This window comes from Glossina fuscipes, unplaced genomic scaffold (genome assembly GCF_014805625.2).
Source record: "Glossina fuscipes isolate IAEA_lab_2018 unplaced genomic scaffold, Yale_Gfus_2 3, whole genome shotgun sequence".
NCBI classification, from domain to species: Eukaryota; Metazoa; Arthropoda; class Insecta; order Diptera; family Glossinidae; genus Glossina; species Glossina fuscipes.
The window spans coordinates 9,195,928-9,212,264 of NW_023998417.1; the positions used below are offsets into that span (position 1 = coordinate 9,195,928).

Consider the following 16,337-nt stretch of genomic DNA (forward strand, 5'->3'; position numbering starts at 1 on the left):
TTCTGCATATGCGTATGCATTTATAAAACAGAAGAAGCCTTAAAAACAGTGTATTTGGAGGAGGGTATGTAAGTTGGTATAATATTTAGATATATATATATATATATATGTATATATATATATATGTATATTTAATAGGGTAATGAATGAACTTTACAAATGAGATATTTTTACTAGAGTTTGTATGATGAATTATGAAAGATGTAATGCAAATATTGTTTGTCATATAGAATATTTCATAATTTTTTTGGTGTATCATTTTTGATGCTATTGCTGTATATATAACAAAAAAAAAAAAAAAAAAAAAAAAAAAAACTTCACTAAAACCAATTTCAATTTAACAAATCTCAGTTTAACTTTATACTTTTGCTATAAATTATGAGGTTCGATTTTAGTTCATATTATATTTGCTGTTGCACTTTCCGCTGCATTATATCTCCATGACCATTTGCAATATCTTTTCCATTTTTAAGTGCGCTGCCGAGCGTTACTCCATTGCTTAGGCCATTTAATTTAAAATTGCCAGCGTGACCGTTCGTTAAATTAGTTTCTGTTCTATCGACGGTTTGCCATTTTGGCCCAACATAACCGTTAGCACTCGATAAATTACCGTTCACTTTCACTTTATCATTCTTCTCGTGACGCTGCAAAATGAACATTAATAAGTTCTCGTATTTCTGTTTTGTGGCGTTTTTTGTTTTTTGTTTTTTTTTTTTTTTTTGAGTTGACAAAATAAAAGTTTTTTAAAGGCCAGCGATCACGTACGAAGACAAGGAAATAATAATGCAACAGAAAATTAGAAACAAATTTATTGATATATTATAGAAATATTGATTATTAATATATTTTTAAATATTTTTATAAAGTGTTTACATTACTCTCCCTCTCTCTCTCTCTCTCTCTCTCTCTCTTGTTGCAGTATGATTTTTAAATCAGACGCGAGAAATGGATCACGAAGTAATCATATATTCCAAATTTCAATTATTCTATTTTATTCTATGCGTTTTGAAATTTCAAAAACGGACATGACTAATTCAGAAGTTCAAGTTTATTTGAAAAATATGAAGGTTTCGTAACGCTTCACGACGATGGATACAAAAAAAAAAAGAACGCTGCGTTAACACATATCTAATAAAAAGCATTATAATAAAATGCACTAATCATCAACAGAGATGCGTTGTAAAAAATAAATTTTTTAATAACAATATTTTGCTTAACAGTTCATAAACTTTGTATTTTACTTCTTCTAAAACCCAAATAGAACTCAGCGTACATCTCATTAAAGGACAATGCATTCGATTACCTTTCCATTTTTATATAAATGGATTCCATTTTCATATAAATGTGGCGAAGTGCTACTTAGTTACTCATAAAAGCATCGAAATTTGCCTTTAAATTAATCAGATTCTAATAAATTCATATCTATATTCCCTTCAACCAGTTAACTGTCGACGTACGTTACTATCCGTCCATCTGTCCTTATCATATTGCCTCATAAAATGTTATCATTATGAATGTATATTTGTCGTAACAATGTATTTTTCAAAATATTTTTGTCTTTACGTCAAGTCATTTCATTGCAATCTATTTTCGCATTACACACGCATTACTCTAGTATATCGCTAAAGAGGCCGACACAGTTAACTGGTTAATATATAGTTTTTTGGATTTAAAAATTGTGTGAAAAAAAATAAATATATATATATATATATAAATAACTTACCGTTTGACGACCTTTATAAGCTTGCTTATAGAATTCATTGAATAAAAAGAAAAACATAACTGCGTGCATACCGATCCACCAAACAAAAGGTCTTGGATAATTGCATTCAATAAATAGTAATTGAAAAGCATGAACCATTATCAATATAAATTGAACCTGAAACAGATCAAAGAAATAATGATGACAATGAATGGCACTTCTTGATATATCAATATATATATATATATATGTATATAGTTTTTTACTACCATTTGCAAAGTTGTTAAATACTTTTTCCACCACAAGTATTTATGATATTGAGGACCCATAGCCGATAACATATAATAGGTGTACATGATTATGTGCACAAATGTATTCAAAAAGCCAAAGAATGTGCTATGACCACCAGGAGTGAATTTAACGCCGAACCATACTGACAATGGCATACAACCATGATGTATTACATGTAACATAGTGACTTGACTTTGTTTCTTACGTAAAATAAAAAAAATCTGAAAATGAAAATTTTTATTAATAAAAAAAGATAACGTTCCAGGCAGCAAACAATACAACAACTGATAATAGCGCTTACCGTATCTATAAATTCAGTGAATTTAGAAAAATAATACCACCAACAGGCGTGAACCATCTACATTTTTTTAAATAAATAAAAGGTTATAGTAAATTAAATTTAAAAATCATTTCGACTCATATTCTCTTAAGAATGTGTCATGATTGGCAGTTAAAAAATGCTATGCTTTTAAAAATGTATTTTTTTATGAAAGTGTTATGCAATTTTAATGATGTTAATATTGTGAAGATAGGAAAAATGAAGAATAATGATATGGGAATGGTATTGCTTGACATTTATTATCAATAATGTTACACTCGTATGTAAATTATTTCAAAAGTATTTGTATACATATGTGAATTATAATTTTGGTATCACACAATTTTTGGAAATATTGCGAAATACTTGTGTGTTCGCGCACACACAAACACATTAAATCAAATACTATTGAAATACTATTGATGATTGATTAGTATATGTATGTTGGTGTTTAACATAAATTAGGTGATGGGTAGTTATTGCACGTACCCTTATTGTTCTAGGATTATTATTATATTCAACTGGCTGACATCGGAAGCTATAGTGTCCCGTCAGCCAACCGGACATTGCAATCTGAAAAAGGTTGAAAAATTATGATGCTTACATACATATATATGAAGTGTTTTTGAAATGCATTTAAATTAAATACTATTGTGACAGGGCTTACGACTTCGAACAATGTTGTTTGCGCATTTTCTATATATTTTTTTTTTTGCATTTCTAAAGTCTTCTTCTAATCCGTAGAGCATGTATATTGGTATTGCGGTGAAAATAAAGGCTCCTTTCTTTTTTTTTTTTGTACAACCTCTAATTTATATGTGAATATAAATAATGTAATAATATGGACATTAAATGGCATAAGTTTTATAACCATAGGACAACTTGATTGATAACATTAGAAATTTATCGTTAGCTTTTCATTTCTTGTCTCTGCATACGCGTAAAACAAGTAAAAAGACCAATGTGGGACAGGGCCCATCATTAAGTGCTCTACATGACCTCGCTTAATGCAGTTATTCATATGACGATCTTTGAAAATAAGGTATTATATAGGAAGTGGATGAAAATGTGGTCCACTCTAAACTATTTTTAATGACGTTCGTCCTTGGGTCGAGAGATATGGGTATACCAAATTTCATAAAAATATCCCAAAAATTACGCTCTGCAAGCTAAGTACAAAAACAAGACGGATAGACAAACTTAGATAGATTTTGACGCGTTCGATATAAGAAAAAGTACCTCTATCTTAAATTCTTCTGGATGTTTCATACATTCGCACAAGCTTAATATACGCTTATACCATAAGTGGTGTGGGATATAAAAGCATAGACACAATTATTCAATAATATATTCCTTGGGTCACATTGTTTTCAGCGTTAATTTAATTAATAGGCTTTTGGAAACTATAATGAGTAGACAATTTGTTTGCCTTTGAAGCTTAATAAACACATTAGCACACATAGCCAGAAAAATGTTTTCGGATATCATTAAATTTGTAAGTAAAAATGCAGAAATAAAGAGGATCCTCAAGAGCAGTGCCAAACCCACTGCCAGCAAAAGCAAATAAAAGCCATTATATCCTCTGGAGAAATCCTGAAAGAAATTAGTGAGAAAGTTGCCGTAGATCCCGTTAGAGCATTGATAAGAATGCGCAAAAAAAAAAAACTATTCTACCACAAGTTGGGCGATAAACTGCAAAGTCACGCTTCTAATTTCAATAAAAGTTTGCAAGAGCCCAGCAAAGAAGGGGCAGAAAATAATTCCAAACTGCAACGAATTCTATGAAGGGTTTAAAGGAGCGTGGTTTTGTATGCGAGGACTTTCGACATGTCGAAATCTTGCCGAAAGTATCAGTTGGGATACATTACAACGTATATTACGTAAATAATACTAAAAAAAAAAGTTAATTTTTATCTACTATTACTATATGTGCGAACAGTTTCCAATCCCAGGTAGTTTTCAGTATAAGGACTTATTACCTTCAACTACATAGATATTTTAAAATAAATACCAAGTCTCTGCATTTTTTTTTTTTTTTTTTGCTTTTTTAAGAACTAAAAATTAATTTCACAAAGTTTAGTGATTGTCGTCATGCTATTATGTTTCTACGATTATATATATATCATATATTTTATATTTTGTTATAAAACAAAAACTTTTTTTTAAAATCTAAACTTGGCTATTCGTACATACTAACAATCATGTTTTTATAACCCGCCTGGTTTTAAGATAAGAATTTTAATAAGAGAAAAAAAACAAAGACGTTATTTTAGGTCATTGTGCAAATTTAAAGAAGAAGAAAAATGAAAAATTTTCTCCATCTCGTTAACGTTTACCGTCAGAAACAATTATTGTCCATTCAGTCGTAGCCCATTGGTAAATGTTATGAAAAGATATAAGACATAATTTACCTCGTAGAAAATCCAAAGGCTTAAAACCACTTGTATGGCATTGTAAATAACTAATGTATTCTGTAAACGGAATGGCTTCCGATTTTCCATTAATCGTGGACCGATTACCTAAAAGATAATCAAGCATTATTAATATTATTTTGTAAATACAAATGTACTTGAAAAACTATACCTTAACGAAGTAAGCGTAAAAGACGCATACAATTAATGTGGGAAAAGGTGATGACATCATCGGCCAATCCTTCGTACGTGGATCTGAAAAAAATCAATATACAATTCATAAATTTATTATTTTTTCTACGCTTTTTATTGCTAATGCAGTCTTACATATCGCTCTCTCTCTCCCTCATTGTCTCTGCCTTACATTTATCTAAGCGCATTACTAGCAAATTATCAAGCTGGATAAATCAAATGCGATTAGCCCAAGTTTTTTTTTGTTTTTGTTTATTTGCAAACTTGAATATCTTCCTCTATAATCAATTAACTTAAGTTTGTTATGTTAAGACACATAAATTTTATGCGATATGCATAAGAATTACATTCAATGCTTAGCCCCCCACCCCAATCATATTGTAATGTAAGCTTTTTTACCCCCAAACCGATCCGTTATTATTATCATTATTATTATTATTATTATCTATAACGATAATGTATATATGATGATAATGTAATTGATTCATTATAACTAAATACCATCTGCAATGAAACTTGTGCTGTGTTACTGTACCAAGAAGGGATATATCAAAAATTATTTTAGATGATGGTAAGGCCAACTTTGGAGTTATTATAATAAGAAAGGACCAACAATCGATATATATATAAAAATAACATTTCTTTTCAATTAATACCTATAACAGACGAAAGGTATGCATTTTGTCCTTTGATGGTCTTATAAATGGTTTCTTTGCGTTTTTTATTCATATTAAAATTTACATTTTAAATAGTTATTCAATGCCAGAAAGTTGTGAGCGAAATCGTATATACTTAGGTAACTTTATTAAGTTATTGTTAATTTCTTTATATACTCATTAAATTGAAGTTTTCCAAAGGTAGTGTAATTCTCTTTATTTCAATCACTAGCTCTAGCTTCCTCTTAGCAAAGGCAAACTTAAAAAAAAAAAAAAAGTTTACTTACAAAGAGATAACAGAAATGAGTAAAGCTTTTTACGCATATAATTGTAAATGTTATTTTATTCTCCATCGCACCATATAATATAATGTTTCTCTTGAATTTTGCTCTATGTGAAAAAAATAACACCAATTTGACGTTATTTTGTAAACCTGTATAGAAAATTAACTAACTATTAATTATCATTTACTTCTTCTCCTAAAAACAATCATAATTGTCTTATCTAAGTCGGAGTTTGTGTTTTTTTTTTTTTTTTTTTTTTTTTACTGGTAAAGGCGCTTTCTGGTCTAGATCAAAAGAAGAAAAAAAAGAGGACACTTTGGATATGAGCGAGAAAGAAACTTGTGATCTTTACGCTTTTCAAGAATGTTAAAATGAAATGTAAAATGAAAATTAAACCATTACATGATTATATGATTACTTATGAATTCTGATTTTCTGTAGCTCGATCTATTATTATTATTATTATTATTATTAATTTCGCCAGAGAAATAAATTCTAAGACTAAAATCTTAAAAGCACTAGCATCTAAGGCTATCGGCTTTTATTAAAAACTCTACCGCACTTGAGATTCGAACCCACGACCATTGACTTGCTAGTCGAGATTCCTCGCCTTCGGCTACTCAGGCAGATAGCTCGATCTAACATTCGAACAACATATGGAAGATATTATCAGCTACGTATTTGTTACAATCTTTTCATGCAATTGTTTTATAATAAAGTTTTCGGGATCACTTAAAGGAAAGGCAGGGGCAACTGAAATAAATCGAGCATTATACGAGAGAGCAAAAAGGTATTTCTTTTTGAACCATATTTCGAAAATAAAGAAAAAGTTTGGCAGCCATAGGTCGCAAATTTCGCACATATTATGATAGTTGACGACCATATCATGTAATTAAAATACCACTCGATTTCTTTTTATGGATTTACTTGAAGTCAAAGATCTATATATCAATGAGGTTATAACGGCGCGTACATGGAAGGAAGAGACTCAACGCTGCATCAAGTGAAATTTAGCCACATTTATGCAAAATTGTCATCGAAAATTTTAATAAAATAGTACGTGTGTGTCAGCAAAGCTGTGCGGTTCATTTGTCCGATGTACTATGCCACACGTAAACCTACCCTATATACAATAGGATTGAATAAACAAAAAAAAAAACAATTGTTCAAATCTTGTGTCACAACTTATACGTAAAACTAATCAGGGCTTATCAAGACACGAGTGTTTAATCGTTTTTCTAAACTATGTTCCTGAAGTGATCGCAGTAAACTCAGGCAAAGACCAGAGCATTTCCTTTTCTTTCTTTTTCTTTTTTTAAGAAATGTACTGTTTATTTGATGTGAGCAAAGTATTTATATAGCGGTCAGTTTTCTAAAGTTTAGATTAAAAAAATTTCATCCATATTTTCACACTATTCTACTACTGTCGCCGCGATCAACGACATTTATTGCAAAATAGTTACTTTACAACCATTGTAATGTGCACATATATTTAATTTAATTACTTTTCAGTTATATCATTTCAATTTGAAATACCGTTTTAAGAAGCACGACAAGATATTTGAAAGGGTCATTTGAGAACGTTGTGAAAAGTGCATATTTTCTAAACTTGCTCTATGAAACAGTTTAGCAAATTATTGGTTTCCTAAGAATGATTTAGTCTCTTAGTGTTTAGTAGAAAATTTTTAATTTTTGTGTTTCAAAACTACTAAAACATATATATATATATACATTTGGATATTAAATCATTAGCACAAAGTGCTTTAGGCTATTTGACTTGAATTTGAACTCCATACTCGCATTATAAACACATACATGTATTTACTTTCTATTGCAATAAAAAAAAATTTCTATTTAAATTATTTACATGAACTAAATTATGGAGGTGTACCGAGATTTTAATGATCAACGAAAGCTGTAAACGACGAATCAATTAGTAATAATGTGTTATATTTTACAAAACTATAAAATTTTTATAAACGTTGAAATATTTACGTAATAATATCAAATTTCAAGGTTAACATGATCTCAAATAATCTACTAACAGTAAGTATAGCTTACTCTCACTATATGGGGGTGGGTCATCTATGGCTTAAGAACAAATCAATTATGGCAAATAAATATCCTCCGATTAAAAACAATATCAGGATATATCGGATCGTTGATAATGATGAATGCATTTCATTGAATTACTTACCGCCATGTGTGTCCATATATCTGTTCAAATTACTTATATATTGCATGATTAAGGCCATTGTGGATTAATTTATTAATAGAGATGATTTTTTTTTTTTTTTTTTTTTCTTAAAAGGTGGGCCAGACTAAGTTATCTTATATCAAATCCTTTGTCGTTATCTGCAAAAATAAAACAACAACGTATGTATATAGTAAGTGATATATTGATATATATATAATAAGATCGATAATCGGCATATTTTAGATGAAATGAAAGTTACAAAGACGCAATGAGATTTGAAGTATATCTACAGTTGAATGTACCGTACAACATAGATAAACAGTGAATCAAAAAGCGATCCTTTGGCTTCATCATATGATAATTTGAATTTGATTTGCTACTTTCATCAATACTCTTTCGCCTTGAATGTCATACATTTCAGCAGTCATGACCGAAGGAAATAAATGCAATCCTTGACATTTGTGACACAAGAGAAAAGGATGTAAAAAGACATTTAAGTATTAAAGTTTAGTTCAAGTTTTGTCTCATCGCCTAAACCTAGAATATTGTGAGTGCTATTGAAAGCCTCAGCTTCTTTCGAGAATTTTCTTTAACAAGTTAAATGTGTCGACCTCTTTAGCGATATAATTGCATACTCGCCACGCATGCAGGGTATATGAAATTAGTTTGTAATGGAATGATTTGGCAAAAACATCTTCTAAAATGCATTATTATGGCAAATACAAAAACCATAAATACATTCATAATGATAAAATGTTATGAAGAAATCCCCAAAAAGGACAAATGGACGGATCATAATGTATGTACTCGTCACTTGCAGTTAGCCGATGAAATTATATGTCCGTGTAATTTGGCAGAGCCACATTCCCTAGCATACACCACTGTCGAAGGCTATAATGGAAAACTTTAACTGACTACTGTTGTTGTAATTTTATAAATTGGATATATTAAGGATGTTAAGGATCATGCAGATAGTAATTGCAAAATTGGAAATTTTTTCGATAACAGTCCCAGTTTTAGCTAAGCTACGGTCATAAGACAAAGGTTTCTTCTTCTTCTATAGATAAAAATTTACGATCGACAAAAAGTTGTGTAAATACCGATCCGTATGCCCATCGTTTCTGGGCTCAAGACGAAGACAATCTTGCTTGTATCTAAATATAAAGACGCGGAAAAAAGTAGCCATCATTTACCTTCGCAAGCACATCAATGTTACATGTTCGTATGTCAATTTTTTTTTTGTAAAAACATTAAAATATGTATGTACAGTGATCACATTTTATCTAAAAACAATTACGGAATCTTTACAAGTCGTTGTCGTTTGCGATTTTCCTTGAAATATTTAACTTACTGTTTAGAACTACCGTAGTAGTTATTCAAGTGTATGAAGATGTATTTGCTTAGTAATATACTCTACACTTATGTGCATTTAAATAAGAGCAATTGCGATTTCTAATATCTAACACAAATATATATATATATTGTTTTTTTTATTATTATTTTTGTCCACTACTAACGATTGCATATTACGTATGTTTGTCACGCTTAATATATATGTACAAAAAAAAAAAAAAAAAAAAGTAAAAACAACGTTCACTTTAGAACAAAGTTTAAATACCTAACGACATCTATGATAAACATATAAAAAATGACTTATTTACAACGCATTGATACATTTATTGGACGGTAAAGAACGGCTTGCAGTCCTTTCGAACATAATGAATTCTTTCCGCCGATCATTTATCCAAATACCCTGAACGTGTCATTATGAATCTATATATAATACTGATTAAAAAGTAAAAATATATTCAAGTCAAATCGGGCGGTAATATCGAATATCAGATATATTAAAAATATTAATAAAAATCGCGCCAAAGTTGTTCAAAAATCAAGCTGATGTTCAAAGTTTTCTTCGTGTCGTGCACTATGAGCTGTTTCCGTCAGGTCAAACTGTTAACACAGAAGTACTATTGCAGTTTGAGGTTTACTTTGAAGGGGAGAAAAGAAAAAAATTGAATTGGTCTTACTTTTTGAACACAGTACAGGCAATGTTTTATATAAAAATGTGGTTAACTTTTTTTTTCTTCTCTAAATAAGTAAATAAATTATAAGTTTCGCGTGAAATTTGGCAGCAAGTGTGCTTAAGGCTGCTTTGTGTTACTCATTCATTTCAAAGCTTTAGGATTTATTAGAGCAAAGAAAGTAGGAATTGCTCTCAAATATTGTCTGTCAAGCAAAGTTTCATGAAAGTCGCTGAAAACCTTATCGAAAAAAACAAAATCAATACATAGGAAAATATCTTAGAATAAGTGCTAGAAAGTTGGCTTAGACGCGTCCTAGCAAAAACTTGTCCAAGTAATGTGTTATTGCTTTTCCCTACTTCTTCCCGGAACTAAAATTATCACTTTCACGAAAATGTTTCCAGTCAACTAAACAGCTAATTGACTATGACGCGAATATATATGTCATAATCTGTCCATCCGTCCTTGTTGAATTTTCTCATAAAATTTTATCACTATGACTGTATACATATATATACATAACAATGTATTCTAGCAAATATTTTTGTCATGTTGTCAAGTCGCTTCATTACAACCCATTTTCGCATTACACATTCTCTGTGTTTAACAAGCACCTGAGTATATCGCCAAAGAGACCGACACAGTTAACTGTTTAATTCACCATATAAATGATTCCCAAGAAATGTACTATATATGTCAAGCATATCCAATACGATAGACGCCAAAAATTCTCATAAAATTCATTATAATGTTTCGCTCTGTAACAGCAAGATATTATCACGTTGGACTTTAGTTAATAACAATAGCAAACTTTAAATTTGACGACCGATGTGAAATGATTATAATAAAAACAATAGAGATGTAAGCAAAAAGGAAAAAAAGCAAAACAGCGAATATGTCGAAAAAAGTTAATAATTTTTGGGCATTTTCAGCCATACGTGCTTGATTGGATATGAGCGAATGGAATTGGACAGTAGTAATCGCCGATCTATAGGGAACGTCAAATTGTAATCTATTCGTTATTGTTTTCGAAAACCCTAACACGCTATAGCGCTACGGGTAGTGGACCAGTGCACAAAACATTCTGCTGCCTATTCGACTTGTTTGCTTGCTTTCTTCTTACTAACGAACCTACCGAGGTTTCTTGTAATAATTTGCAAAAAAATTTTAAACCCTTTCACAGTTTACAGATATTGCAGTTTTTTTCTTTCCAAACGCTACACCATTTGGTACCGAATATGAGGGTATATTAAATTCGTACGGATGTATGCAACACTCAAAATAATTTGACGTAAATTCGTTTTTTAATATATACCAATACCCAACCAGTTCGATTCGAACTATTTTCCAGAGCGTTCGTACATGTCGGTGTATCAAATTTTACCGAAACATCTCAACAAACATCTCTTTAGGTTGAACTCGAGAAAGTAAGACGGACAGACAGGCAAACAAATAGCCAAGCTTAGATTGATGCAAAAAGTGGTTCTAAATCAATATAATAAAAGGTGGGGTCTATCTCAAGTCCTTCTGGGCATTGTATATATTCGCACAAACTTAATATACCCTTGTACCGCAAGTGGTGTAGGGTGTAAAAATCGTTATACTCCTTCGCCCGATTTCTAGCAAAATGGATTGGACGGAATAATTTTCACGATTATAAAGCCATACTGCGAAGGAATCGTTGCATAGTGGTATAAGGCATTTATTAGGTGCTTCCGTTAATCTTGTTCAGCAACTTCTACAGGTAAGTACGAAAATGTAATGCAAAATACCAGTGTCCGTAACGTCTATATTCGAAAATTTTGACCTTTCCCTTCAAAAAACAACAAATTTCGATTTACTGTTATTTAGATACACTCAGCGTATGCAGATGGTAATCGCATAGAACGCCTCGAAATTGCATTTTGGACATTTATTCCTTATTAATCCTTTTTAGAAGAATTGAAGCGCATCAAACACTTTTAGATGCTTATGGTGACACTGCTCCATCGTCCACAAACGATGCGATTTAATGGAAAATACCTGAAATTTGAGCACTTGTTGCAAGAATTGTCAGGGATACATTGCTGCAGTTCGAATAGAAAGTTCTGCCGCGCCCAGCGTACGCACCAAACATAGCGCCTTCTGATTACCACTTTTTCACACAGACGTAGCATATCTTGGCTGGAAATCGGCTCCGCAAAGTTAAAGAATTGTGAAAGCGGGTCGTCGATTGGACCGCTGCCAAGACAATAGAAGTTCTTTCGAAAAGCTATCGCGTTATTGTGAAATGTTGTAGGAAATTATGGAAAATATGATGAAGCATCTATTAGTAAACGACTTTGCCGCCTCATCTTCTTTTAATTTGATCTGTCGTCCTATGCTATGAACGTCGCCTTTCAATTTTTTTTTTTCCCCCCAAAAATCGAACAAACATCATTGAAAAGACCCAGACTCTGAGACATATTTGTTAGAAAAGCATACAATGTTTTCAAGCACTTCAATGAATTGATTTACTACACTAGCATTAATTTGGCTAAACGAAAAGCAATTTTTATATTTATTGCATGTATTTATTTACATAGTGCACACTCAAATTGATATTGCGATCGATTTACATTTAGTGAAATCTTAACCTTTAAACCGCAATTCTTAAAGATGTACATTCGGTTTATTGATTGCTACAAATTGCAAGCATAGCGCAGAGGGTAAAAGCTAATCGCTAATAAATGCAAATAAATTTCGTTGAATTATAATTAATTTGATCGTTTTAATTAATTATCTATTCACTTAGACGTTAGACCTTTTATTAAATAAGTGACTCAAGATCGTTTATTTGCCAATTTTTCGATAAATTCGCTAACGTCCTACTTACTTGAAATGTCGGGCGTCGGTTATCGCTTATCATGCTTAGGCCTTCATGGTAGGAACCCAGGCAAAACGATATGAGGAATCTGTACTCTATATCTATATCTATAGTACGATCTTAATATTTTGAACAGGAAAACAAACTTCATTTCACGTACTTTTTTTTTCGAGAGCGTCTACCTTTTTACGAGGCTTAGTTGCAAATAAAGATTAAAAGTAATAACCACTAGTAAATTGAAGGCGAATAATTTGCCATTGGATTGAGAATACGAGGAGTGTTCCGTAGAGAGTGTTCCAAACAAGACAGCTCTTAAGATCTATGTTGGTATTCCCGCTCGTATAATACAGAATTTCGTGTTCAATCTGTTTAAAGCTAAGAAAGCTAAGGCTTGCAAAGTTTCCAATCGAGCTACTTTTCTATTTAAAGATTTGTAGCCAGCAGTACGCACTGCAAAAACGGACCACGGATATAATTTCGAACGTTGTCTATAACTATAAGCAACCATACGCATGACCGTTCTCGGGCTGACTCGAATACTTTAAGGGCAGGGATATTGCAGAGAGTTAAACCCAGTATTCATCAACCATTCGCTGATGACTGTTTAATTTCTTTAACGCTTAGAACCTATTTGCAAAATATCCAAACAAATTTCTTTCCTGCTGCAAAAACCGACCATAGATATAATTGTTGAAAGTTATCTTTAGCTATAAATAGGACCATTCTCGGGCTGACTCGATTAGTTTCAGGTTATGGATATTGCACCAACTATTCGTTGATGACTGTAAAGACATCTTTATAAAAGTCTCACATTTTTTTCCCACATTTAGGTATATGTATAAAGGAGGCTATCGAAAATCTTTAGTTCCGGCATTTATTGAATTTGAAACGTAACAAATGAAATGCATTCTGTAATCAGTTGTTCTTAATTGTAATTCAAATAGTTTAGACAAATGTCAAAAACAACTGCTCCTTTTTCCATAAGTCAGACCTACTTTGTATTGAAAATAATCAGATTTGTAGTAAGCAATGCAATGTCAAATTTAAAAAAAAAAAAAAAAAAAAAAAAAAAAACAAGAGAATGAAAATAATAGCAGGCAATTTATTTGCAAGGCGCATGCGCGTGCTTGCCTAGCCGGAAATCTCTTTGCAAGCAAATTCTCCTATCAATTATGTCATATTTTTCCCAGCAGCACGTATACACTTAAAAACACTCGAAAACGTATCAATTTTCATACGATAACCAAATATAATCAAAGCAGCTTCAAATTGACTTTCAATGTCCATTTAAAAAAAAATATGATTCAATTTTTCCACAGCACCATAATTTGGTGTAGCATAAAAGGTATTCATCGCAATGTGATACCAATGGGTCCTTCCATTTATTAATAACCATATATGTTTATCAACGAGCCAACAGAGACTTTACACTTAAAGCCCAATGTCGCGATAAGCGCGCTACGCTTCTGGCTATTTAGGTCCAACTAATTTCGTTGTTGACATCAGAAATGGGACGACAGAGATATATCCATCGGAAAGGCGTTCAAATGAAACATGTAGGTAAATTCATGTATGCAGTATGCTAACATTTCTTTCGACTTTTAATTTTAATTTCAGTTTTGAAAAGTCACAATAGAAGACTGCTGGACATATCTAAATCGCCTTCGGACATGCACACATATATAACACAAGTAGAGGCAAATCTTACAATTTCCAGTAGTAGTTAGGAAAAATTAATATTTCCTGATGGTGATAACTTTTAAAATAGTTTAAAAACATGCGAACAGTTATCTGTATGCGTTATTAGTTTTTATCTTTGGCATCAAAAAAAAAAAAAAACAGACGGGGGTGCGTTGACTTTATTTGCACGTAGCCGCAGTCTACTTGGTAAGATATGAACAAACTTTCCTGACCACAAGGGATTTCGTAATGAAGTTTCTGAAACCATTAAATTTTGTCACAACTGAGTCGAAACTCGTTCCTATCAGCTTTATTAGAAAAGGCGGAAAGAGGTTGACGCAGATGAAAGACTAAATAGATGAACGAACAGATAGACGTAGAGAGCTAAGTCTATTCACAATTTTATGCTGGTTAAGGATATGTTGGCTTTATTGGTCTTACGGCGAAACCACATATCTAGCATACTTTTACTCTGTGATGACGAGCATAGAATTTGATAAAGGATATAACAATTCGTAAAAGTTTAAAAGAAATTATACTTTGAATTAGCCGTATTGGAATTACAAAGAAGGCTGGTCTTTGCTTTCTTTTCTTTTTTTTTTTTGAATGCATGTTTTCTTTAGACGAATACATATGAGACAAAGTCCTGTCCATCATAAACTTGTTTTGCAATACTGTTATTCAATAGTACAACATAGTTGAAAAAATATTTAAAATTGCGGAACTTTTCATATACATATAAATGCATTTTATGGAGTACGAAACAATTGAAACGTTGCCTCGTCTCCGTGTATTCCCATCATTCTCTTTGTTCTCAGTTAAAGTAGCAGGGTTTTTTTCTGTTTTTTTTTTCAGATAAGACAATAAGAATATAAAGTAAGTATATGCAGAATTATCATATAATTAATTAATATTATCGTAGCAATCGTTTTTATGTTCATGAGATTCAATTGTATATAAGTTTGATAGTAATGACGACACTTTATGAATATACGATAAATACGATAAAATTTTTGAGAGAAATTTATTATTTCTTTTTTTCACATACAAACACTTAATACACATACTTTATGCGTATGTATGTATGCTTCTTCTATTTCTTATTTTTTGGTGAGTCTTTTTTGCTATACAAAAAAAAAAAAAAAAAATTTTTTTTTTATTTTTTCAGCACAAATAAACTTTACACTGTCGGGTTTTTTTGCTATACAACCCAATAAATGTTTTTTTATCAAGACCAAGCACCAGCGGCAACAAAAATTTGTACGAAGATTATTCACTTTAAATTTATTTAAAAAAAGATATATACAGGAAAAGGTGTCTATGTATTTTTTTTTGTTTTTTGCTTTATTATTTGACACTATAATTTATGTTTCTTAGGCGTTTTTTTTTTTTTTTATTTCTTTTTAACTATTGCATTATGCCACGTTTGAATTAAGTTAGAATTAATTTAAGTTCTGTTCATTATTATAGATACTTTGTTGTTGTATTTATGTTCTCTATATGAGTAGTATATTACGGTTTATCCGCGACTTCTTTTCGTGTTTTTCAGGAGCAAAAGCAAAATTAAACTAAACGATATGCAAACAACAAGAGAATATCAAACCTGTAAATATTAGTCAGCTAAGCTGTATGCGAATTCTCACTTATACGAACGCAAGAGTAAAAAAGCTTGCACGTGCATACATTCATTGCCTTTTTACTTCAAAATCATGGAAGTATAATATTAATCGGCTAATAAG

The 16,337-nt window shown here is 31.2% G+C and overlaps 1 protein-coding gene across 3 annotated transcripts; it reads right to left on the reverse strand.

The window, feature by feature from the left end:
• Positions 1-278: 278 nt before the first annotated feature.
• LOC119634349 (elongation of very long chain fatty acids protein AAEL008004) lies at positions 279-15,869 on the reverse strand. 3 transcript variants are annotated; one of them, XM_038028435.1, is made up of 9 exons: positions 15,647-15,869; positions 8,053-8,210; positions 4,896-4,978; positions 4,724-4,831; positions 2,802-2,885; positions 2,295-2,351; positions 1,972-2,214; positions 1,724-1,879; positions 279-644 (listed from the first exon to the last, which is right to left on the reverse strand). In XM_038028435.1, the coding sequence occupies exons 2-9, from the start codon at positions 8,108-8,110 to the stop codon at positions 402-404; spliced, it is 1,032 nt and encodes a 343-aa protein (XP_037884363.1). In that variant the 5' UTR covers positions 8,111-8,210; positions 15,647-15,869; the 3' UTR covers positions 279-401. The 3 variants fall into 3 exon arrangements, with proteins under 3 accessions (XP_037884363.1, XP_037884361.1, XP_037884362.1); XM_038028433.1 differs by having other exon boundaries at positions 279-677; XM_038028434.1 differs by having other exon boundaries at positions 279-677; positions 15,666-15,695.
• Positions 15,870-16,337: the final 468 nt, after the last annotated feature.